Here is a 27,459-nt window from a genome sequence, read left to right on the forward strand (position 1 = left end):
ACCTCAGATCTTCCTGGAACGTCGAAGGAAGCAGGTGGCGATATTCAGGTTCGACCTCTCGCGTGGCCGCCTCGCTTGGTGGCGGGACCTCAATTCCAGGTGACGGACACACGAAAACCGTGCCAGAAAACGTTCGTACGCGTCGACGTGAAGGTCGAGACTATCAGCCCGGTCCTCTGTGGTGTACTCGATAATCGAGATCGAACAGCCAAAACCGGAACGTCGTTCCGAGCAGCGTCGGAGCGACTTGATCACAGTTTCCACTCTGTTAGAGATCCGTGAAGTCGGGATATCCTACCTGCCAGGTGGACTTGTTCCTGGAATTGCTCTTCTTCGTTCAATTCTTCGTTCGTTCGATGGAAGACGGTGCGCGCGCGAACACGAGGTCCTCTGATATTGGCCCTGCGGTGATCATCGGGACCTGGTGATTTCAATGCACGGTGCGGCAGCAACGAGAGAGAAGCTCGTGATATCGTGCGCGATTTTTTCGCAGTGCCTTGGTTTCTCATAGACGGAGTACGATAAAGTCAATAGAAAGTAAATCGTGGAATATAATCGATCGTCGATCGTGAGACTCTGTCATCGAATCGTCAATAAGAAGAAACTTATTAAAAGACGGGACGTATAGAGGAAGGAACGGAAAGTTTGCGAAGAGATGTTCGAGGTGGACCAGGACGATCATCGAGGATTCTTGTGGACCAAGCTAGTGGACATGAAAGCATGAGAACGTGAGTATCCACGCAGATATCGTTCTGGTGTCGACCACGGGGAAAGAGGGAACACCGGCCTTGCTGGTTATATTCAGTTTTTTTTCATTCCTGTTCGCTGCTCCAATTGTCTTGCCGCTAGAACGACCGGTCGAATCATGTGCCTCGTTTGATACTCGCTTCGGCGAATATTCTTCTACGAGATATTCTCGCTGATGCTTTGATTATCGGTTTCATAGGCGCACGATTTATTACGTGGCTCTTGTATTCGCGTGATACACGTGTTTGACAAATCTGATGCGCCCCGGGGGATTCTCGCGATTCTCGCCTTCTCCACGGTGCACGGTGAAATCATTCAAATCTCTGGGATGGAAAAGGATGGAGAGTGACGGAGGAGGAGGCGTGCAACGTGTACCAGGCCCCTTCGATGTGCCTGTTCAATGGAATGCCCGCTATTCACCGGTACTTTCGCGCGTTAAGTAACCAGACAAACTGTCGCAAACACGGGAACACGCCTTTTCCGTTAACCTGTTGTCTCCAAACATCGAGCAGGCTTCGAATTCAGACTCTTCGGTCCACCTCGATATAAGGTTTCTCGATTTCCTTAACGCGATACATGGAGTTACGTGGCTCGTACACGCGCTCTACGTAGCTGTGTGTATGTGCGTTTGTGGGTTTGTGTGCGTACGTGAGCGCACGCGTGTGTCATTGCATGTATACATACGTATGTGCGCGCGCTGAGCGTAAATACCTAGGAGAAGGTGGGCCAGAATGGGGACACTGGTATTCAAGCGGGCATTATCGAGTGATAAACGACGCGTGGAATGCAATAAATAATTTTCACATGCTGGACGGTACCAATTTTCAACGAATCGCGATGTCACATGCTCGGGAAATCGTTTTTCTCGTTTGATTAGGTAGGAGGTTTAATTTTAGAGGATATTCATAAATCTCTGGATATTTGAGAGTTTGAAATATATTTTTTGCTAAAATAGGTTGAGATTAGATCTTGAAAATATACCTAATATAATAATAAATGGTTAATAAGTGACAACTTTACTTTATAAACACGTAAATTACGTGCTAAGCGTCTGCTGATTAATGGATAAAAGTGTATAGATAAGATTGTAACATATAAAATGTCCGTTTGAAGGCTTTAGATTCTTTACTTAGATTACGTCAAGAAGTATATTGTTCGCTTGCGGTATGATCATCTCATCTCTTTTGTTTTGTGTATCTTTCATCTGAAGTAGTGTTGGAAGTTTTTCAGTATTTCTTTTAGAATGATACAGTGAATACACACGAAATTTCTCTCTTTTAAATATAGGTTTCTAAGATACCATTGCCAATGAACATTCTAGTCGTCCTTGGTTTCTAAACTTTTTTCCAGCCGATACCGTAGCCATGAAAATAGATGAACGAGACAACAAATATGTAAAAAAGAATTTGTACGAGAAATATCTAGGAATACTATAAATTTGAAAAATGTGTAGCTTTGATACACAGTGTGTTAATAAATTGACTTTGCTGGCTTATAAAATTACATTTATTTTAATCGAAGGAAAAGCACATTTTTCGTATGATATCTACGACCAAATGCGTAAATACGTATGTACGTCGATATTTCGTTTTACAAAATTGCGCGTTCATTGGTCACACACGCTTAACACGATGAATGAAAACCGACGAGAGACCGTAATTGGAAGTGTCGCGTTTTACGAGGACTCGTTACGATTTCCTCTTTCGATGTTGCGTAACGCGATTGAAATGCACGTGAAGTCGGCGATCTGTTCGAGCGCGACGGGGACGATTGTGAAAAACTAAAAAGCAAGGTAAATCCGGAAAAGACGAGCAATGTGGAAGAAATGAAACGCTGGATGCAGGTGAGATTTACGAGCGTCCTTAAACATTCACGACTACCGGGACGTCATGGGACGCAAATCGACCGAGCTCGTTACCTCGTTAAATCAGTAAATTCCACATAAACGAGGACTATTCTAGATATTTTGTTCGGAAAGATTGCGAACAAGTTATATGTGAGGATTAATAGCAAAAATTCGTGCCTCTGCAGTTAATGATTAATAGTAGATTCGGTATAACAATTGAAAAAACGATCCCAAACGTTTGACCTATACCATATGCAAATTAATTTCAAAGTTTCCCTAGATATACATCCTACACCGATTTAAAACGTGTTCGAAGATAACGTTGACAACGTTGCAACTATTTTTACGAATCCACGTTCCATCGATAAAGTTTCCAACAAGCTAGCCTCCATTGTTCAGTCGACGTATCAATCAGATATTTTCAGTGTTCACGGCCGAGTGGCACAAAGAATCGTCGTTGCACGCTAGGATAGACGTTGATAAGCCTAGAACATGTTTAATATCGACAGGATATTCGCGAAATAAAATGCTTTCCCCGACCACCGACTGTCCTACATATGCCAGTTCTCCGGAAGGAGAACTTTCCAGCGTGTCCATCTTCGTCCGCGAATTTTTGTCCTACGCTCATCAAGGAGAGACTCGCAGCGGCAGAAAAAAAGAATCAGTGCGTGTCGTGGCGAGCGGAAAGCCGGGATTCGGTGATGCGTGAGACGAGCTATCCTGCGTTTATTACGGTATTGTTGTGCATGGTCGCTAACGGTATGACGTAATCGCCATTGTGGTCGCTCGCTGCGCAACGGGAGAATTCGGTCGGTGTACAGGAGGAATCGTGGAAAGAAAAGGGAAACCTCGATCGTCGTATCGTAACGCGATTACACCGGTGAAACCGAGGTAGTAATTTGGGAAACACGCTCCACGGTTCATTTAGAAAGTTTCCAGTATGATGCGTGACTTCGTTCGAAAGAAGATACATAATATGTTTCTTTACGTTCGTGTAATTTCGTGACGCAATCGTGCATTAATGTATAGAAGAAGATTGTATGTTTTTAGCATTACATTTTGTGATTTTGTGAATAGAATACTTTCGAGCGTGGTCAGTTGGTTTCATGCTCGTTTCTGGTTATTTTGGCTCAGTAGTTCTTGTCGTCACATCCATTGAGACTTTTTTTGGCACCGTTGGTTCTTTTGATTAATCTCTAATATCACTTTTTATATCGTCGTTAAAAATAAAACTCATTATTGAGCTTATAACGTGACGCAAAGAGGATACAACGTCGAACACGCAGTTCTGCCTTCACGATCATTTTCTCAGTTATATCGCAATCATAGCGTTAATTGAAAATCTAAACTCGTCATTAGAAACACGTTAAAGACTTTCTTCTATAGAAATCTCGTTAACAGAATATGATTTCTGCTCGTGGAAATACAAATTCAGAATACAATCGAAAGAATCTATCGAAATTCGAGCGGAGCTTGTTCAAACATCGTAATATATGCCAGAAAGCAATTATCGCAAGGCAGAATCAACGAAATCGTGGAAAATCACGAATTTCGTATGCAAACGAATGAAATTCGATGGAATCGTAAGTTTCTCAACGAGAATTCATTATTTCTGTCTATAAAAAGCACAGAATCTTTTTCCCACAGTAAATAATTTCCTCGAGTATCGTATCTAGAAACATACGCAAACGAACAAAATTCGATAGAGTCGCAAGTGGCTCAGTAAAAATTCGTTGATTCCATCTAGAAAAAGCGTGATAATATAAAATTATTACTTCTATCTATAAAAGCGTAATAATTTCCTCGAGCCTTCTGAAGCAATCGTAAAGATGGACATGAACGTAGGAAACGATGAACAAACAGAGTGGAATGAAAAAATGCGATTTCCACGATGTGATTGTAACACGAAATCTGTTATCTTTCGAACGAAGCGTTAACGAGGACGTACGTGTGAAAATCCCGATATGACGTTATATGTCAGACTTGTGTACCGTGAGCTCGTGAAATCTGTTGCAATTATCCGTTTGCTGGTCGCCCACTATGAAAAGTATTGGCAACGAATCGTTGCAAAAGTCGACAGGAAAGTGTCGGCGGTATTGGTCATTCTTAATAGCGCTAATGTGTTTATAGGTTTATACTTTTTAATCGCTCACGATCGAGATGCTATCGGTTCAAGTTTTCTGTTAGCTCTTTCGTTTCTTCCTATCTTGTATATTTCTGTTTTTTCTTTCTCTTTTTTAAACATCCTGCAGAAGTAATTATTGAGAGTTAAGAAACAGACGCGGTCTGATTCGTTTGCACGCGTTTTGCATCGAGGTAATTACCGCCAATTAAGGCACACGTTTTCAGCTTATGAAACGTATTTTACACCTTTCTGCATTTTGTCGTGGAAACAGAAGGAAGATGCATTCTCTATTGCAAAAACAACGGTACACTTACATACATACATAGTTGCCTCATCATTTAACACAAATAAATTTTATTCTTTTTGCAAATCGACTGTGAAATCGCATGAAATCGAGCCTTGTTTTAATCCCGATTTTAATCTTCACCTTAACCTTCGCCCAAGTCTTTACCAAAATTATCATATTACAAAACATTCAATTTAATTCTCTTCGTCGTTCAATTTCGCCTAATATTTCGACTGATACGATAATTTTCACTTTCAAGGTCGTACGCGGTACGTTCCACAGCGAGGTGCAGCGCTGACTGAGGACACAGAAGAATCAACCAGGAAACGGAAGCCTAAACAACGGGATCCTGATCGAGGAAGACGATGTATCGGCCGAATTTTTACGAGAGCACGTGTTTGAGATGCGCTCAGACCGTCTACCAAGTGGACAGAGTCGGTCCACTGAAGGACTTCACGTTCTTTCACGCGGGTTGTTTCAAGTGCGCGATCTGCGGCACTAAACTGACCCTGAAGACTTACTACAACAACCAGCATACGATCAACGACAAGGAGGTGTACTGTAGCAGCCACGTTCCCAAGCCAGGTCCAGGAACCTTGGACGGATCTAGTGTAGGCATTAGGTCCGCGCTGAACGTACCGAGAAGCGGTTACGTCAATGAACAGATCAGAGCTGGTGGCGCGTCGCCGCGGGGAGTTTATCCACCTTGGTAAGGCACTCACCATCGTACCTTAACGCTAGACTGCGGACTTTTATGCAAACTTATATTTTCCAGAATATAATTAAAAAGGTAGAAACTTGGTATAAAATTGTTTTACTTAACAAGTACTATAAATTATACCTTGGGTATTTTATATATTCTTTCATATTATATGCATTCTGTGTAATTGTACACTTTTAAATTGCCTACAAATGTATAGAAATCTGTAGTCTACTTGTTACTATAGCGTCTGTGGTACTATAGATTGTTTGCCGAGGCTCGAAGAAAGCAGAGTTTCCCATTGTTCAATTTTACTGATTACTGTTCGAGTTTCGCTAGTTTATTCTGTATTTATTGTTGTACTCCTGTAGTAAGATTTCGAAGATTTCTAACATAATTGATAGAGTCTGTGTAAAATAAATTGTTGCTCGTAGTCATTGAAAACGGAATCTTCTGTTGTAATTCGTCCACGTTTCGTGATAGTTCAATGTTTCTTATTCCATAGAGAAGTGGTCTCGAATAATTGATTTTCAACAGGCTAAATAGCGTCGCGACTTGTTAATAATGTTAAGCTTCGTGTAGATCTATCAGCGATCCTCTGGTTTGAACAGAGTGAATGGAAGCTGATAATGATTTCATGTCTTCGGGATATAGAACTTTGCGGTGGATTTGTGGAAGGAATGTGTGCTGTAGACTTGCTAAGCAGGAGGTAGTAGAGTGTGTTAATTTGGTCCACTGAGAAATTGGTCGAGCTTCGGTGAATCAATTAGCACCAGGATAGGTGTATCGACCAGGTTGAAAGTCGTTTGGTTTGATTCGTCTTAGAACTGGTCATAGGATTTTCGTTTAGCCGAAATTTTCTTCTTAAAACAAACCTATTCAGACTCGATTCTTTTTAAATTTCTAGTTTCTATGAAATACATTGTAATTTCAAACAATCAATTTGCGGTTCGTTTCTTTGTTAAAACAAATTTGTATAGAAAAGAAAAATCACAGTTACTTTCTTCATGCAATCTTACATCGCTGCACTCAAGTTAGAAAACGCGAGAAACAAATTGGATGGCAATTGATCTAATCAATGCATCCCTTTTCTTATTCCCTGTTACGTTTATCGGAATATCAGTACAACACGACGATTCTTCGGTACTGTTATATGTATCTACAGCATTGCAGCAATTCTACGAGGGAAAATAGAAAGAATCTGAGAAATACTGATCGGAATTCACAACGTAACTTCGTTACTAGAATACATTGGACGCAATCTTCCTATGATCGAAGAGATCTTGATTAAATAACAGTAATCATAATAAGGAAATTAATTACACGTAACACGTGTGGCAACTATTTAGTTGCAATTGAAACGAGAGTCCGGTTATTCGCATTTATTTGTTATCCTGTTCGTGTTGTTGGTTCGTGGCCGTGTTACCGGAAACGGCTGACATACTGTGCGGTAGCATGAGGTGTCATCGATTCAGGAAAAGTGTCGTGTCGTGTGGAACGTCGCGGTAACATATAATTTTCAAGTCTAAATGTGGGAGGGACGTGACACACGCGCGTAATTAAGCCGCGGCTTCTTAAGTCGCGCTTGCCGATTCCAAGGACGTGGCCTGATCGTACGTAACCGGTATTGCTATTCCAAAGGTTACAGGTTGAATTACGCTGGGAACGTTTTACTAGCACTGCTAGTAATGATACGTTGAAAGCGATCGTTGAATTAACTTGAGCATTTCTCTCTTTCCTGTCTTTCCTTTTTTCTTCTTATCTTTCTGAATTTTTCCGAGTTTAATATTTTCGCGATTCACGAGATGACGGATAAAATATCTTCTACAAATGTAGATTATAAGAGAAAAATGCGACAAGTACAATATTTTCCTTGATTTTCTGTTCTTAAATTCGTGTGATGATCGAACAGGAGAATTTTATTATGAAAGTGAATTCAAATTGAAGATGATCTGTCAGGTTCAAAAATGGTCTTCTAAAAGTAGCTGATAAATTAGGAAATTTTGTGAAAGTCAAAAGTATAAACGGAGCAATACATATTTTGAAAATTTTGACGAAGATCACTGACCTATAGATGTTAAAAAATTCGTAATAAATTCACGAGTATAAGAAGTCTCTCGCTTTTTAAGATATTAAATACCTATCTTCAATCCGACTCAATTGAATACACGTACTTGATTTTTGAAATTGAAAACTTCGGAGAAAATGAAGTTTATCGATGTGGCTTTTGAAAAGCCGATTTAATCCTGTACGAACTAAAGTATAATTCATATAAATGGAATTCTACTCTACTAGATTATACTCCATTTAAAAAACCACACTCGATCTATTTTCTTTTTTAAAAATCTAAATTATATTACGATTCATACTTTTATAATATTTTACCAATTGTTTAAAAATATGTTATTTCCAAGAGATTGAGAGCGTTGCAGAAAATCGCGAATTTCTACGTACGATGCATTTAAAATTCCTTAATGAGAAAGAGAAAATCATGGTTGGGTGAGGGAGATTCGTCACGATAAAGTCGCGTTAAACCTCGTTAAAATTCCATCGTTGTCTGTCACAGTTTGGATTATTCATTCTGGTTTTCTTTTTAGTAATAGAATCATATACGATGTAGCCGTTAAACGCAAATTGCTGTACAACAGCCCCGACAGAAAATTAACGTGCACGGCTCTCCTTTACGTTTCCTGTGTTTTAATGGCTCTTGAACGATCCGCCGGAAAGTCGATCGACTCGCTTCACGTTCGGTTTCACCACTTTCCCTTCGGTGTTAAATCGAGATCGCCGTTTAAGTGGAGTATAAATGGTCGCGCGGCCTTTTGTGCTCAAACGACCCTGTTAACGGTTTGTTAACCGTGTTCCTTAACCTTGACGACGCACGATTAATGCTTTATTGCCGATTCGATTCATCTTTTACTGGTTTCGATTTCATCCCCGTAAAATCGAGTTTTTTAATGATTTATAAAGGACACTAGATGTTTCAAAGAAGAAGAGAAAATTTGCTTTTTACAACTATTAGTTCGTTCAGTAAATTCGTGCCGCAGTTATACTCTTCGTGATGCATTTTCCGAACGCAGAATAACAAACGACTGAGATGAATGGTCTTATATGATCAAATTTAGTACAGCGGAGGCATTTGAGAGGAGGAAATTTAATTTTTCCATCTTAACAAATTGCGAGCGAGACGAATATTCTTTGTTAGTATCTCTTGGAAAATTAACATAAATTCGATTTCTCCAAAAATTTACGTTACAACCGAAGATATTCATTCTTCTGGCGATTTCACGAAATTTTTCACGCGAGAATTGACGCGCAAATCGGTCACGTAACACGGACACTTCTCTACAAGTCTGTCGAGTCCTGAATTTTTTTACCTATAATTATTTGCCACAGAAATTTGCCACAGAAAGTTTGGTTGGCAGTCATTCCCGGGGCCTATATGCATACGTGTTAGCCGAGGCATCTGGTTCATCTTCGTTACATAACGCATCGCCACATTGGCCTTAATCCCGACCAGGTCTTGAACAAAGTGTGAAACCGCGATTGTGCGCGCGAGAAGCACACTTGCTCTCCGGCCGGAATGTCAATGGCTGACCCGATTTCCTTGAAATAACGAGCTCGCCTCCGAGAGATTCATGCGGACGCGATCGACCAGACGATCCTGCGTTCATTTTTCGGTCGATCCGGAAAACAAGCGAAATATCTCGTTGCGCGTTAAAATATAAGTGAAATTGCTTTCGATAATTAGACCGAATAATTATACACGTGTACTGCAACAAAACTTTCGTGTAACAGTCTTCGTGATATAGTACAATACCAAATTGAAGCATTAAGTTAAACGCTAAAATGTCCAGCCAGTCGATTTTAATCTATGTTAATCAAGAAGCAGTAGTAATTGGAAGTGAAATACAGTTCTCATTAGCTAGATCAGAATCAGCAAGATTTTACTGCATAGTACATCATGTACCTCACAAATAAGTATAAAACGGTAAAATCTATTCGATTTGGCTTAATTACAAGAAGAAGGAGCGTGTTGTGCCTAAATTAAACGATAGTTCGTTTGGACTAATTCTTTTTCCCAATTACACCCTGCAGGCTATAAAATCGATCAGAGAAAGACCTGTTGCAACGTTCAGGAAGTACCTCAAGGTTCCAAAAGGACCAGTACAACCTCCAATAAACGTACTAGTATAGAAACGTTACGTAAAGGTCGATGGGTCGTGAGAATGTCTGAATTTAATCGTTTGAACCTCTCGAGTATCGAATGCATCTGTTTCCTGAAAATTCTAAAGCCGTCAATTTATACAAGATATTTACTGCGCCTGGAGAAAATGTGATATTCGATACAAATTGAAAGTTTTCCCTTGGTTTTATTAGTTAGACGTGACAAGTATTCCACTTGCGATATTTTATGTCTGTTTGTATATGATATACACCCTGAATATTTTTCGGAGATTTCTATAAATATCTGCAAGTGTTTTAATACATATGGCTTGGATATGGATAATCTTCTCAAGCTTACGAAAGTATTTAACTCTTGTTATACATTTAAGATGGCTATTCATGTTGTACAGTAATTTTTTTATTAAATATACATATGTTTACAATGAACATCTTGTAATCTGTATGTACGTTCTCAGATTGGTTTTATATTTGATCAATATAATTACGACAGTCGTGTCTCATTACGATGTTAATGAAATTTCAAAATTTTGTATTGTAACATACGATAACGAATAATATAAACACAAAAGTCCTATGGTAAGCCATTCAAATGCTTTCGTGATCCGGTGTATATCGTTTTCACCATTGAACAAACCCGCGAGAAGTATGCGTACACACATGGGTTAACGCGTGTGCAGTGGAAGAATTTCTTGTAGCTGCGTTTCGCGAGTTCTCTGCCTCCGGCTGACATAAGGAGCGCGCGCGTGTACACGACAAAGACAGAATGTCTGAATACAGAGAGAGAAGAAGAAGGAGAAGAAGAAGAAGCAGCGGCTTCAGCCGCAAGTGAATGAACCCCGGAGGAGAGAACGAGCGAGAGAAGGTGTAACACATTCATTTAACCAGAGACTTTCTGGTTTCTCATAAGCGATGCGGTGCTCGTGCGCGAGACGGCTGTTGTCAGGATTTTTCCTAAGTCGAGCCAATGAATCAGGCTCGTCGGCTCAGGCCCGTGTGGTAATTAGTTCTAGGATGCTTGTTGGAACGCGGCTGAATCGTTGATGAGCTCCGCGCGAAGCAGACTTGCACGTAGGAAAACGTTTCGAAGGCCCCGTTAAAAAGGCTGACCTAGTTCTTCGATGCGCGGAATCATTGAATTTGCATGCTAAATGCCGGAAGCTGCGGCAAATGTTGCACGAGTCAGGATCACGGTTACCAGGAATTTCTTTTCTCTCGGTTCTCTTGTCGTTAAATGAAGCTCGAATCGAGTCGATGCAGCGATTTAGCTTTGCTGTATTTCTTAGTCTTTTTCGTCTCGATCACACGAAGGGAAATTACACCGACAGGCGATACGGTCGAATTATTTTTCGCTTCGAATGATCAAATTTTACGTTCATCATATTTTCCTAGTATTTTTATTTTGACCATGTGAGGGAAAATTGCTTTGGAAAATGACACGACTGGCACACGCTTGTTACGGTTTTTTTATCATTGTCCATTTGAATTTCACCAAGAAACATCGAGTGAAAAAGGCGATATCGCTCGCTTTTGCTACGTTGCTACTTATGGTGCTATTTGATTTATTCGAAAGAAGATCACATCGTATAATAACATTACCTAACTAAATTTTCCATCCATCGTACATTTTGATTTTTTGAAAGAAAGATGACATTCTATAGGAGGCAGCGACGATGACGACGATCCCTAGTCCCCCTGAAGACCCGTTGCATAATTTTGTTGCAGTTACGATAATGTAGACTCGCCTAATTGTGCCAGGCACCTAAACGGACATGGTTCACCGCCGGCCACGAATTCGTCCCAGCGTGATCTTCATGGGAACGCCGGCGGAGGAACGTCCTCGCCGTACAACCACAATTATTCCGGCGACGGGAGCTACCAGTACGGGAGATTCGACGCGAGCGCGCTTCACATCGCCCATGCCCTTAAGCAGACGGAGCTTCAGAAGGGCTACAGCAAGGCACGCGAGAAGCCCATCGATTATTATCTGGTGAGTCATTCGCATAGTCCGGTGAAATCATTCGTCACGGTCACCGCCATATTAGGAGCGGGTTACCTCTATTCCAACACCGATCTGCCGCGTAATTACGCGAGGTATCGAGCTTAATTACCACTACGCGGGCCATCGTTTTATCAAAATATTATTACGGCGGAGCCCTCGATTAATTCAGCTTCGATTATCCGCGGTTTGATTAATCCGAATCTTGGTTACTCGCGTTTTGCTTATTTGATATAGAAGCTATATATACCGTCTACCATAAGTATTCGAATAGCTATTGGTTTTTGGATTTTGAACTTTTAAGATGATGAGATATTTTGATATTGGCTTTTCGGGATGAACAATCGTGTTGCGATTTTGCATTTGCACTTTGTATTTGCATTTTGGACCAAAAAAGTCAATATCAAGATACTTGCTGGTATTTAACGTAAATTGGATGGTTCTCTCTGACTTTAGTTTCTATTTATTTTATTATAAACCTGTTATTTAAACTGTATCGTACGCGCTTTGTAACGCAAAATATTAAATAAAGTAAAATCTGTTACAATCGCTGAATAAGTGTAATCGGTAAGTAGACTAATGTGTGTGTGCTAATGCTTATGATCGACGTTATGAGGCATCGTTATTTTTTTCTGAAGCACTCGTAATAGTTTTTGTTACATATATATTATATGATAGATCGCAATAAACAAAGAGTACGTTAAACTAAAGACGAGGATAGTTGGGATATTTATTTCAAAAATATCTGGAGCAAGTTGCTTCAGGACTGCGTTAATTACGTTTCTTGATTAATATAACTTCTTAACGATGACCTGATTACGAGAGTTCGCGTCGAAGTATAGAAAATCAGATTTGAATTTCACGCTTTTCTGGATATTTAGGCAGAATTACTTTTCGCCAGTCGAGTCGATAGTAATAAATAACGACTCTTACATCTGCCAGATTGAACTCTCTTGTTAATCGCTTAGCAAACCTCTGAGAAATAACGCGCCAAAGCTTCTTCCACTCATTGTAGAAATTATAAACGTACGTATTTCAAATATCAATCAATCGCTCTCCGAGCAATATGGCGCGATATCCGGTTTCTGAGAGCCATAGGACGCTGCAGAACAAAATCTGGTATTTCGCTTGTGCTCAGCGGCGCGTGAAGATACTAGGAAGAGTGGAATATATACGATAACCAAGTTCGTTGATTAGTTGGAGCGAGAAATACGCGTTGACAGAAGGTAGACGCGTTTTAATGGAAAATGGTCGGAAGCCCGAATTTCCGATCGCGATGGAATGCGGGCCGGGTACCGGGATTCCATGCCAGCAGCCGTGACTTTCATGCGCGAATCGCTTGACAAGCGAGGAATGTGTACCGCCGCGAAGACGGACCCTACATGAAAATGAGATTGCCGGCTTGCTTTTCCCATCGGTGTCGGCGTAGAAGAAGAAGGCCGAGCCGCTAGTCGCTCCACTATCGGCGCGTTTTCTCTCAATCCGCTTTCGCGTGTACATTCAGCAAAACGCCTCCCGCCGGCTACGGCTGTTATTTATAGTATTTCGTGAATGTCAGCCTACCTGCGTGCACACTCTTACGAAACGAAAGTAGCGTGGGCAACGAGCAGGGTCGTGCACCGTGTCTACGCTTCGTTTCCTTCTGCGTCCCGTTGACGAGAAATCGAAAGATATGAACGTCCTTCGACGTAGTTATTAAGTTCGTTGATCGGAGAATTTTTTTTATTAATTCTATTAAATATATATTAATTATTGATTTACTGGTTCATTTAGGAAGCTTGTGAGAAAATCAACAAATTTAAGGGCTATTTATTTTCGTAGAACTAATGTTTTGTAGAGTAACACGTGCACCATTTTGTGCAATGACTTATTCTTATTATATTTTCATAATATTTTTACATCGACAACTTCGCGAATCTCTTCCATAGAAACTTTCGTACAAAGTCTCGTGACTTTTGAAACTTACAGTTAATCGAATATTGGCGAATCTTCAAAGACGTTTCCTTAAAAATGAAGCCTTATACGCGAAGGTTTTATTCTATACTTTATAATCTTGCATAAAAAACTGCCATCTTCTCGCTTATATCAGGATCACAGAAACATTCTGTATACATATTATTACTAGCCATTTTTATCATACAGTAATAATTACAATTGCCAGTATCTAGAAAAATATTAGAAAATTATAGAAAGGAGACGAAACTGTCTGCGGAGTTTCTTTCATCGCCTGATTTTTTCGGTCGTTTACGCTTCACGCTCGTTGCAATGGTAGCGGTTTCTTACGATCGGACGATCAACTTCGAAATTGTCCGTTCGAACGCCTCGTGAATCGTCAAACACTGGTGATCTGGCGATGATCATGGTTCTGCGAATCGTAGAAACCCAACATGGGTTTCCGTCTTATTGTCTATAGGTTGGGTAAAGAGAACGATCGTGGAAAGTTTACGAGAGGTCGATAATTGGGAAGCCGCGTGGGCAAACCGATCTCGGGCGTGCCCGTCATCCTCTCGAACGTAGAAAGTATGATTCGTTTTAGCTAACGGTCCCGTCGAACGCGCTGCTGGTTATTATCGGTTGCAATAAAATAGAGATCGTTCTGTGTATCGAACTGTTAGAAGAGATTCACGCGATCTCCAGCCTGATATCGATATTGAAATAAAAAAAAAGAACAGTTGGATTTTATGGATTTATCAGAGCGGAATGAATTTTCACGTATGGCTACTGCGAATGGTCCTTGAATAGTACGATGCTTCAACCAAATACGAGTGTGGTAATTCAGTGAAAAATTGTAATACTCCAAAGCGTATCAAATTGTACAACTTGTAAACCTGTAATAAATCGAGCTAAACAATTCTAGCTCAATTAATATATTTGTTATGATATCTTGAATAAGACGGTACTAGAATGAAATATGAATGTGGTAATTCAATAAAAAATTGTAATACATGCTTTATATTTAAAAACATACTAAATTCTAAGCTTGGAATAAACTGAATTAGACGCGATCAATTAATACATTTATTATAACATCTTGAATAACACGATACTTGAATCAAATATGAATGTGGTAATTCAGTGAACAATTGGAATATTTTGAAATATACTAAATTATACAACTTCCGAGTCTAGAATAAATCGAATAAAGCGGGACTAATTAACATATTCATTATAATATCTTGAATCAAAGTCAATAGTAGTTTTACGATACGATACGCGTGCGATGCAAATTAAGAGTAGAACTATCGTGCTATTGTTTTATCTCCTATAAACGCGTCCCTCAGTCAAGGTTTCACGCGACGCGGCGACTCAACTTTCTTCACCTGCTTCCGTGACATCCAAGAACAATAACGACGAACGTCCTCGTGAACATTAACCGAACTGTTGCCACGGAAGAACGCGTTTCCCTTGTATCTTCTTTCCATGACAGCGTGCACACGCGAAGGAAAGCTCGCGCACGGACCCAGAATCGCTTCCGCTTGCGGTACTCGCTTACCACGGCTGACAGTTAATTAGAGAATCGTTCCGCGGCCACGGAAGAAGTCGTATACAGGAGAAGAAAGAGCAAATGAGGGGCGGAGAGGGCCACCGTGTGCGTATCCTGTTTTAAAGAACGATTGTGGTTCACCTCTCACGCGCCTTCGCCAACAAACGACCCACGGATGTTAATTGGAATCGCTGTTGCGGTCAATGCTGTGTGCCACAGTCTATCGGTTTTATTCTTACTTTCTTCTCGCTCCTTTTTCGGCCAGACTGGCGGATTGAACGACAGATTGGCGCAAATGGACTGATCTTGCGTCTCGGACATTGACGTACGATTATTGTGTAACGATGGAATTAAATTATTCATAACGTTTTGCTATTAATTTAGTTTTCTATTTTCGTAGACATTTTTGTGGATGTTCGTAAAGAATGTTTCTGTTATATACATGTGATAACCATAAGAATGAGATTCTAAAATTGTATTACCAAGATCGAGCTGTTCTTTGAGTTTGGAATTAAATATTTGTCTTTGTTGGTGTTTGAAGAATTTTAGGAGAATTGTCTATCGGTGTTCAAAATATTCGAATGATCTGAGAATTCTCTAATAAATTTTATACGAATTTTTTCGTTCGAGGAAAAATTAATTAGGTAGAGTATCCGAACTACACGAAGCTGACAATCTTGCGGAGCTCTGTTTGAATTTAATCACAGACCGATACAAATCTTCTGTTTACGAACGACGGGATTAGCAAGATGGAATTGAATAGACAGCATACGCTTTTTATCTGTATCGCTTTTTATCAATACGCGCGAAGAACCAGAGTCTTATTGAACGTGACAATTTTTAGTAAAATCGACTTTAGCAAAAACGTATTCGCGGATCAAACACGTCTGTCCGTTCGAGGGAAAAGCAAACAGCAGTTGGAAGGTTCGTGACGGAATCTTGGTCACGAACCAGTCACGAAAACAGGCATCAAAAAGAATCATATTTCTTTAACGGCGCTAGCAAACAGATCGATCGAATTAATCCTATTAACGTGATTTCTTATTTTATTCTATTTTATTACATCCAAAGAGAACAAGATCTTTATTAAATCTTTTAGTTAGCACACTAAATAAAATGAAAATCGCGATATAGTTCAACATCCACAAACTTCGAAATGAAAGATTCTATCGAACGTAGAATATGAAACGATAGCAAACGACGAAGACGGTTCTTGGCTATTACAAGAAGTGTTTCTCCAAACAGAAAACAGAGAACTCTATGGTATGGAATGCTGGTTAACCAGTCAGTTGTAGTAAAGTAGTCACAGGAAAGTGCTTCTTCAATGACGCGAGTAAACAGATGGTCCGAATTAATTCTATTAGCGCGCTTTCTCATCGTTTCGTCGATAATTTTTACCGATCCACTCGAGTGCAAACGACAAGATTAACAGAACAAGTAACATACTATGACTATCGATTTGAAAATAGCAACCTCTCGGTCGTTACAAGAAATTGTTGTCTCTTTTTTTTTTCTGGAAACAGCCTAATTGCATCTGTCGCCGCGAGAGGCTGAGGCTCGTCTAAGCAATTTCAGCAAGCACAACCGCAACATTCCTTACTGTACAGAGCGATTCGACCATAGAGATAGAATCTTACGGTTGTATTTTGTATCTCTGTGGTTTTTTATGCAAATAATTTGCTGTTAATTCGCTATAAATATTCAAAAAGATTTTATCTTACTTGCGTTATCTACGTTGCAATCTTTTCAATTTTTGTTTGAATTATTTTACGCGATCCTTACAGGCTGTTCTAGTTTCTTCCCCTACTTTTCATGTTTCAATACATGACGCATCTATAAATTTTCAAATATCTCCGTCGAATCGTTTCATACAACTCTTAAAAACTCTAAGCGTAAAAAAAAACAGCTTCGAAATGTCAGTGCTCTCTAACATTGTCCTTATTTGCGGTTATTTCACGCAATAACGTGCGCTGCTATGACGTAACTGTAGCGTGGGCATTTGAGTTTGTACGCGCGACCGACTTGCGCAGGAAATTGCTTGCGTAACGCTATACCAAATCTGAAGAAACCCTTTTTCAAACTGAGTGTCTATCTGTGTTCCATCGGTTACTTTGTAAACGGAGAACGAATCCACTAATGCTCCATCGGTACTCGTTTCTCTTTCCCTACGAACGCTTCGATTTGTCGAACGATTCTGGAGCGCGCATCTTGTTTCCAGCCAAAAGGAAAGCAGAAACGCGGCGTGAAAGTAAAGCCGACAAAAACTGGACGACCGTCGCTGGGACGTTTAGGTGCGGCCTCCGCTTTTTGATAGACGAAGAAGATACCTCGGTTTAATTGCGAGCCATCCCTGGTGAAACTCGTTCGAGTTTCTGCTGAACGCGATTCCCGAAACCGATCCAACGAGTTCCTTTAAATTTCCCGCGCGGCAGACGAGGAGGATATGCAAAAAATTCCGGCCTTCTTTTTCTTTCATAATTAAGAGAAAGGCCCTTGATGACCCTTTTTTTTTTGTTGCAATTATCAGGATCGAGATGAGCAGACGCGACTCGAGATGAAACATCGCAAGGAGGAGGATGACCTCTATCGGAAATTCGCTCACCATCGTGAGGAGGAAGACAGACGAATTCGAGAGGAATTTAGGGTACGTGCTTCTTTCATCTTGAACCGAATTTAATTCTATCATATTACACGTATATACAGTTCTGTTAATACTGTATTTGTGAACTAGATGGTGCAATCATGGAAATGAATAAAAACGGAGTTAATAGTTGGTATTAGAAAAACGTGAGAACATTATACAGGATGTTACAGTTAAATAGGTCACCTAAATATTTCTTTCATAAAATTAAAGTGAAAGTATCTCTTGAACTAATCATTCTCAGACCCAGGTATCTTAATATTTTTGTCTAAAAAATAAAAGAAGACGCACCGATTGTTGTATAAAAAAAAAAGAAAATAGAGTTATTGGTTTATATATCGTTATAATTCGTTTAAAAGAATATAGGTGATCTTGAAATCTTGAGAAAAAATTGAGAGCCCCTTCTTGGGTTGAAATTAAATTTGAAGCATGAAAAGTTTGCAACAGGGTTAATTAATATATTCCAATTTAAATTCCAAGTACCTGGAGAAGAAAATCGTTTTGGGAATATCTGGATCAATATCGAGCAAGCTCTGTGATTAAAAGATCGTGTTTCTTAATTGAATAGGACGAATGGGAGAAGGAACTGGAGGAACTATCGGCCAGATGGGAACGCGAAAAAGGTGGAAGAGCCCGAGCCCAGCAATTTCAACAAGAGAAGGAGGACTTGGAGAAGAACATGACTCTTCGTAGGGACAAGAAAAAGGAAAGTCTCACGCGCAAAATGCTGGAGCACGAACGGTAGTTATTACCTAATTAAGCTGATTCCATTGCACGCTGCTCTGATCACGTTCATTATGAAATGCAAGAAAGGCAAGCAACACTCTTGGGCTAGCTGACCCACGATTAACCCTTTGATTTGACGATTGTTAACTTTTCTGCGGGAAAACTACCCATTTTCACCTACGAAACTTAGTGTCAGAGACTAAAACAACAAAGTCTTTCCTGGTAGTGTAGCGAGTATTTTTTACACAATGGGATTTACATTGTAGAAAGTGGATTGGAGCGTTAGAAAGAAAATCGAGTGAGATTTTTCTTCGTTAGTACTACATTGTTATATCCACGTTCTATATAATTTTGCATTTCTTCTAAGAAAATGTTGCTTTTTGTTTACACAGCAGCAGTCGAGTTCACTAAACATTGAACAATTTTACAAGAACTTCTCCTTTCTCTTTCTCAGTATTTCACGAATGAAGTACGATCGTTCTACTTGCTAATTAACAAATTCCTTCCTGGTTTATTGTATCTATCGATGATTAAGTTTCACTCAAGTAATCTAAAAATTCAGTTAAGTTCTATGGGATTCATTTGGAAAAAGAAGTTAACATTCAATAGGCGCAGTTAAATGTCGTTTCGTATAAAAAAAATTTATTTTTAAAAGTACAGAAAGTGATTTCCATTCGAATCCGTAGACAAGGTATCTCGTATGTTAATGGAAAAAATATGCGAGATACTCACCTGAAACGTCGTATGAATTACTACGTAAGACATCTCGTCTACGTATGCACATATTAAAAAAAACATCCGTGAGTTTAATAAACTTTTCTCGAGTTGTACAAAAAAATAGATACATATTCATGAGCCGGGGATCAAGCGCATCCTACGCAGGAATCATAAAATACAGAGATTTTAGCAAGAAAATATTCCCCCTCGAGAAATATGAAACAGCAAAAAAGAAAAAAAAGAAAGAAAAAAGAAAGAAAAAAGAAAAAGACAGATCAGAAGTCGAAACGTTCTTCTTCAAATCAAGCGAATTTTACACGAACATCGTCTCATATGCATATTAAAATGAAAATAAAAGAGATTCATCATTTTAACCACATAACCAATCTACATCTTCGCCACATACGCGTATCAACTAAATTTGGATCTGAAGATATTAAAATCAGAATGAAGTTCCAGCCTTTGCATTAGCATTTCGAGAATTGGTTCTTCGCGATTCGCTGATGAACCGCGAATTCTCGTAACTCCTGATCAATTTTCAGGGCGGCGACCGCAGCATTGGTGGAAAAACAGAGCTCGGAGATGTTGGAGCTGATCAATGAGGCAAGAAGCGAGTATATGCGGCAGGAGAGCTTGTATCTCGACGAAGGGGACGGTTATGCCCAGGAAGCACCGCCTTTGCCTTATCCATCGCGTGCTCCACCCCCACAACCCCCTGCCCTCGCAAAGTATCACATCTACAATGATCCTCTGGAGTTTGCTGACATGGATCAGATAGCTATTTCGGTAAGCCCCCGTCGTAGTGCCAACCCCCTTTAACACCGTCATCCCCTTGTAAATGTAACGTCGAGGAAGAGTCGAAAGGGGGTGTGTTACACCCGTGGAATTTTAAACGGACGGCTTGGAATCGGTGCGGACCGATATTTTCATATATTCGAGACGGCCTCGCTTTTATCCGGTCTCCGTCTATACACGAAGACCTCGCGTAATCGATTTACGACCTTTCTTTCATTCGAAGGATAGCGAGGAAACGGTTGATCGCCTATGACAACGGTGTCGTGTCGAGGCTATTCGTTATGATACCATTGAACGGTACCGTACCATTAGTGTGATGGAAGGGTGAAAGAGGTATTGTGCTAGTTCTCGTGAATGTTTAAGTTATACGGAGTCGGTGGAAATTGGGTGATGAGTAGAATGTGAATGTTTCTATGAATTTGTATTTTTATGGATAGAACTGAAAAGGAATCACGGTCTCGAAAATACCTTTCTTAACTTTGTTCGCGAACTTAGCATTCGGAACTTAACTTTGTTAGCGATTTTATTAAAATTCTGTTACATTAGGAAACTATTTAGGCAAAAGTTTATTAAAATAATAGAAATTGTTATTTGGAATTAATAATAGTAATAATTCAATTTAACATGATTTTATGTGTCTTAACATTGCTGAGTCCATCGTTATTATTTTATGTTCTTTTTTTTTTTGTTCTTTTAATAAATCAGGTAGCTCAAGAAGATCAGAAAACATTCACGGATCTGGTACGGCAGTTGGTGAGCAGATGCGGATCAGATATAGAAAAAGCTAGGACGATATTCCGATGGATCACCGTGAAGAATCTAAACACCATGCAGTTCGACGAGAATCTGCGCGGGGACACGCCTATGGGCTTGCTGAGAGGCATAAAGCACGGGACTGAAAGTTACCACGTTCTGTTCAAACGACTATGCAGGTAAACGCAACTAATTTAACACCTCGATGATCTTTCTCACGACACGCCCAAAATAATAATTCACCCGTAAGACTGGTTCCATGTTTCAAAATTATACGAATGGAAACAATAATGATAGACTAGCGTTTCAAACGGACCGGAAGTTTCACACATTGATCGAACGTATTAAATACAATTACGATCTCCATTATTTCGATCAATCGTATATTTTAGATTTGGTGTTCTGTTTTTCATGACTCACTTTGAATATCATATTCTTACAGTTACGCTGGATTGCACTGTGTGGTTATAAAGGGTTACAGCAAGTCGGCTGGTTATCAGCCAGGCGTTTGCTTCGAGGACAACCGATTCCGGAATAGCTGGAACGCAGTTTACGTTGCTGGTGCGTGGAGATTCGTTCAATGCAATTGGGGGGCACGACATCTGGTCAATGCCAAAGAAGTTCCTCGTCCTGGTCAACCAAAAGCTAAGAACGATAGTTTGAGGTATTTCCCTGAAACCTACCTTCTGTTTCGAACATTTGACATGACACAGTTTTTTTCAATTATTCAACCTGTTCAACTCTTCGTTCTTCGCAGATACGAATACGACGATCATTATTTCCTGACAGACCCGCGAGAGTTCATCTACGAGTTCTTCCCCCTTCAAGAGGAGTGGCAATTGCTTAAACAACCGATTTCGCTCAAAGATTTCGAAGAGCTGCCTTTCGTGCGTTCATTGTTCTTCAGGTAATGCAACTCTTTCGCCAAATATTCGTTAAAAAACTAAATTCCTTAACTTTCTCGCTTAACAAAGTTGCGTACCCAATCATTTCATTAAAACTATTCATAGCATACACTATCGATCATAAGTATTTGAACACTTGCGGATATTTAGTACGAATTGAGTGCTATTCGTTGCTTTTATTTTTTAATTTTTTGTAATGAGTAAATCTATCAATTCATTCGCATTATGTTTTGATGCGAATACATTAACGAACTTAGAAGAGACTTATAATAGAGAAATTAAAATTTATTAGAATCTTCAATAAATGTAACGAGTAGGTGTCCTATATAATACTTATGGCCGACTGTGTACACGGAAAAAAAGAATTTACTCACGTTTTATGTAAATTCGACAGGTACGGCCTCTACTTTCCGGATACGAACACGAATGCCGTTATGTACACGGATTCTACGGGCGCCGCGACCGTCAGGATAGCGATGCCGGCTCATATGCAGTCGTCCCTCATCTTTCACTATAATCTCAAGTTCTACGACAACGATGGCGACGGATACGACGGCGTGTCATTGAAACGTTTCGTCATGCAGGTAACTCGAGATACTTTGCCGCAAAACGGCTACGGAGAGCGACATCTTTTCATGGTTTTACGGGCTAATTATCCGCTAGCCGCATTCGTATAAACAAATTAAGGAAGTGTCATTAAAGGAAGAGACCCTTAATAGGAGTTTAAGAATCGTTTGCTAATGAATTACTCGCCAAGTGAAATTAATTGGCCGACAGAAATTCGCAAAAGGCTCGTAGTTAGGTGGGTTCAGATCTGTTTAAACATCAGCATTTCCCATGTTTATGACGATATTAGCGTTTTCCAATATTGATTTTCAATGTGGCCTTAACGAGTTGTTTGGACAGTCCACGTAATTAGTCAAATTTTAACGACACTACATATCAGAGTACTATTTACGTTTGTACAGTGTTATGTATGGATGATACGAGCTTTAAAATTAACTGTACAATTTTTCGAAGAACTTTTACCGTTAGGATATTACATATTAAGATTTTATTCGGAAATTTGTGTTCGTAGTCTGTCGTTGGGAATATCGTTGCGTTTCGTGTGCACGCGCCCTGTTCAGGAGCTTTTCTCCTGGATATTTTTGCCAACGCGGTGACACCCAAGGAATACTTAACCGGAGAGCCGATGAAGTTCAAGAGCGTGTGCAAATTCAAAATTGCATGCGAAGAATTGCAAACAGTGATGGTACCATTGCCAGACTGCGCGAGTGGCGAATGGGGTCCAACCAAAGCCACGAGACTGTTTGGTCTCATACCAATAACTCATCAGGTACACAAATAAGACATTTTTAACTAACAATAATTAAATTTTATGCAGTCACAAGCTTCCAAGGTTGAAAAATATAACTCGAGACACTTTTACGAAAGAATTCCAGTTTTACTGAGAGTTTTATCATGTCAATTTGGAATTGCCAATTTCAAGATTTAAGGTGCTTCTACAAGATATATGTCGCTCTAACAAAAGCTATATTTTTATAACCACTTTTTTGTTTTTATAATCAGGAGGCCTTAGTGTTCGCTGGTCGCGAGTTGGAGATCCAATTCCGAATGTCGCGACCGCTTACCGACTTCATGGCGACGTTGCATAAAAACGGAATCGAGGAAAAACGACTCTCCAAATACGTAACGCACTCGATCGCTGACGACGACGTGGTGACTTTCTCGATCAGCTTTCCCGAGGAGGGTCAGTACGGTTTGGATATTTACACCAGGGAATCGACGAGTCCCACGAATGTTCCCCACGACATCACCGGTGAAAAGCACCTGCTCACGCATTGCTGCAAGTATCTGATTAATTCCAGCAAGAGGAACTAGCAACGTCGACTACGATTTCGTATTTTTATGCATATAGTATATATACAATATAACGATTTCGCTGGATCGATTCGATACATGGATACGAAGAAATACATCGCGTGTATAAATTGGTACATGTGATGAGACTAGACTAAAGGTGCTGCAAGTTCTTTTATCATCGTGTTCTTCTCTATTTCCTTTATTTCTATGGATACATTCCTTCTTAACTATGAATTTGAGGAACTTCGAGTGACGTGTAAGAACTAATCTACGAGATTAGCCTTTACTTGCCAGTAAACTATTGATTAAAGAGTCAACTAAAGAGTCGATCAAGGTGACGATTATGCAAGATGATTTTCACGATGATAGCCAAGAAAACAAAGGGGGAAGGTGGTTTTCGAACAACTGGTTCTTGAAACTTTGGCACGAGGAACTTTGAAAAATGTCACCGAATGCGAGAACGATTCCGATCTGACGCGCTACCTCCACGTTCTTCGTAGTTTGTAATAACGATTATTATCTTATTTGAGATGTGTTTGAGAATATAATCATTAGATTGTGGATATTTATGCAATGTTCATGTTTTTATAAACACGACTGTAAGACATGAGAACGTAGGAGAAATTCGTTTCACCTATTAAACATTATAACGAGTAATTGCATTTTCGATATTTGATATATTTTTGCATACTACGTGCATTCTATACATTTTTGCATCTTAAAATGTTCCACAAACGCATAAAAATCTGCAGTCTAGTAATCTTAGTCGAAGGATAAGTTGTGTTTAATAGGGTCCTTATTTAAAATTCGCCGATTCTTTTGCGCGGCGACCATCGTGTCGTCCGTGTTTCAGCGAGAAAGTTGGCAATTATAAGTTAACCAGCTCTGGAGATCGACCATCGCGCTCCGACCGCATTAATCAAACTTTCTCGCCTCGACTCGAAGCATTAATCCCAATTATCTCGGTCCGCTTTAACTCAATGTCGAGAATCGCGTTTCGTTTTTACGCGTTCGAGATATTTGGACAGAATGGAACGAGACTTCGTTACGCGAGGTGCTTTTATGTATATGGAATATGCACACGATCCGCTGATTTTTCGATCGGTCGATAAAAACGAGCAAAATTATCGATCGAGATAAACGATCTATGAAAATAAAATCGGCGAGGAATGGTTCGTTTTCAAGAAAGCGCATGCTTTGTTCTTCTAAGTTCTTCGTATTATAACGATGGTATATATAAAGCATTCCATTTTTCCTTGTTGCGAACGACCATAACCGCAAAATTGTTACACGAAGCGGAATAATTACAGTGGAAGCTTTTTATCTGGATAAGTCGGGGTAAGAATAAGTTGTAAGACAGTTGGGATAATCGAGTATTTTTGATAATAGTTTATTAGCTACTGCCTTCAACTTTCCATAAATTCGAAATAATAAAGTATAAAATAAATACGAATAACAAAATATATAGGAGCAGAGCTCTTTTTTAACCTCCTCAATTGTGCAAAAGGACCTGACATTCCAGAAAACTAAAGTTAATGTGAAAGCTACGTTCCATTTTTAATATAGGGACTTTTTTCTAAATACAAGTAAATGATTGCATATATTCGATATAAGAATACGGGTTCATATAATTAAAGCTAAGTCGAGCATACGTAAGCTCGACCTCGTATTAATTCGAATAATAGAAGCTTAGATATAAGTTCGTATATCTAAAGCTGAGTATTAACTTGTTCGTATAAACGAGGTTCTACTGTATTTCGTTTGTCTCTAGGACACCATAAGGATATACGACATTCCATTTCAGTAATTATGTATCTAGGTTCGTTCAGAGAGATTTTGAAATCACGAAATTTTGCGGCTACGGTGGTTTCCGAAGTTCAGGTGCTATATGTTATTCTGTCAGGATTAGCTGCACGATTCTAGTTATTCTCGTACGCGAGAAGAGCGAAAGCGTTGAACTTTTCAAGCGGAAAGTTTTCAGCGGTAAAAGCTATATAATTGTTCATTTTTGTAATATGAATATCTTTTATCTTCCCCTCTCTCCCCCTCTCCCTCCTTCCCTCCCTCTCTCCCCCTCTGTCTCTCTGTCTCTCTCTCTTGTCTTTGTTGTTATTTCGAAGTTATAACAACGCTTATGCAAAGAAAGTTCTCCGCGATTCCTATTACCGGTGGAATAAAGTATAACTCGAGCTTAATATCCTCTTTCTCATTGTTTCATTCTAACGAGCATGTAAATTAATTTTTATACATATTACAGATACGTAATAAAGACTCGTGTTCTTGTAAAGAAAAAGGAAGTAATAAAATCTAATTTTGTGGAAACTTGGCGATATCCAGTTCATGCAGCACAAGATAAACTTGTAATTATTTTCTTTATTCAATTATATTTGTCATTAATGTTCTAATTAATTTAAATAATTAACTTATGTATGTACAGTAGCATATGAAAGCATTCTTGTAGGAACCTTTTATGAATATATTATGTGAGTTGTGCAAAACATTTTGAAATGTTAGTAACACCATAGTAAGACTTGACTCTTATGGTCGTATCAGTAAAATTTAAAACGAATCTAAAAATGTATATAGAAGTTGCAGAATATTTGCTATAATCATATATTCAGTCAGAAATAGAAGTATACAACATGAATATTGGTTTCAAATATATGTATATATATAATTAATACTACAGATATTTTTAAAAGCTTCCTGCGGTAAATGTTGAAATACTTTTAAAAGTCACTATATGTGCGTATATGTGTAGTTACCTTTTTAAAATGGTGTCCGTGTCCCGCTTCATTCCCGCCAAGAACTTCATCAGTCCTCCTGCAGATGACAGCACCATCTTAGTTTCGTTTAGTGCCGTCCAACACGCAAAATCCCGCGTTTCGATTAAGCGCGACAAACGAAAAGTCCGTGGCCTGTGACAATACTTTAAACTGTGCCAGATCGAAGATAAACGGAAAGTTTTATTAGTCCAAACAGAAAACTAGCGACTTCGAACATCCAGCGTACATTTAAGTTAAAGTTGGAAATATCATGAACGGACTGCAACGAAACCGGTGAGTCTATTAACACTTTCACGTTATACATTACGAAGTATGCTTTGATAACGCGTTATTATCGACTAAGATTATTAATTAGAAGAAAAAATATCGTTTGAAAACGCTTTTTGAAGGCTCCATGTAGTTTGCTATTACTATGACGGATTCGCCATAATTCACGGTACACGAACGTTACGGAGAGTCACATTTCAAAATGTCTACATCAAAAGCAATCACGTGACGCATATCCATATCGATTTATCGAAGCGAAAAGCATTTTACGCGCTTTCTCCCCTTATTTTTCGACCCCAGGCATTCTATGCTTGCGAGGCTTCTTAAAATGCGTTCGTAACCGGAATTCCACTCATAACTGGTCGCATTCCCGTGTTTTCTCATAATTGTAAAAAGTTTTACGGTTGAGCCTTTATTAAAGTTCCTATTCGTCTATATTACTATACATATACATATACCACATATTTTCATACATGTATGTAGATAGGCTACCATACATTCATGTACATACATATATACGTATGAGAGGCAGAGTTTTAAAAAATCAATTTCCAACATTTACGAGCAATTAATGGAGTCGAAAGCGGCAGGATGGTTATCGATTTCCCCGATATCTGATATTAGGATCGCGTTT

At 39.4% G+C, this 27,459-nt stretch overlaps 1 protein-coding gene across 2 annotated transcripts; it reads left to right on the forward strand.

The window, feature by feature from the left end:
• Hil (peptidase hillarin) lies at positions 1 to 25,967 on the forward strand. 2 transcript variants are annotated; one of them, XM_033341019.2, is made up of 12 exons: positions 1 to 728; positions 5,264 to 5,713; positions 11,615 to 11,879; positions 17,900 to 18,016; positions 18,582 to 18,754; positions 19,999 to 20,242; positions 20,957 to 21,183; positions 21,447 to 21,668; positions 21,762 to 21,911; positions 22,304 to 22,493; positions 22,988 to 23,245; positions 23,479 to 25,967. In XM_033341019.2, exons 2-12 carry the CDS (start codon positions 5,370 to 5,372, stop codon positions 23,788 to 23,790), a joined length of 2,502 nt encoding a protein of 833 aa, XP_033196910.1. In that variant the 5' UTR covers positions 1 to 728; positions 5,264 to 5,369; the 3' UTR covers positions 23,791 to 25,967. The 2 variants fall into 2 exon arrangements, with proteins under 2 accessions (XP_033196910.1, XP_033196923.1); XM_033341032.2 differs by having other exon boundaries at positions 11,648 to 11,879.
• The last annotated feature ends 1,492 nt before the right edge of the window (positions 25,968 to 27,459 follow it).

The sequence above is a fragment of the Bombus vancouverensis genome, chromosome 5 (assembly GCF_051014615.1).
Source record: "Bombus vancouverensis nearcticus chromosome 5, iyBomVanc1_principal, whole genome shotgun sequence".
In the NCBI taxonomy this organism is placed as follows: domain Eukaryota; kingdom Metazoa; phylum Arthropoda; class Insecta; order Hymenoptera; family Apidae; genus Bombus; species Bombus vancouverensis.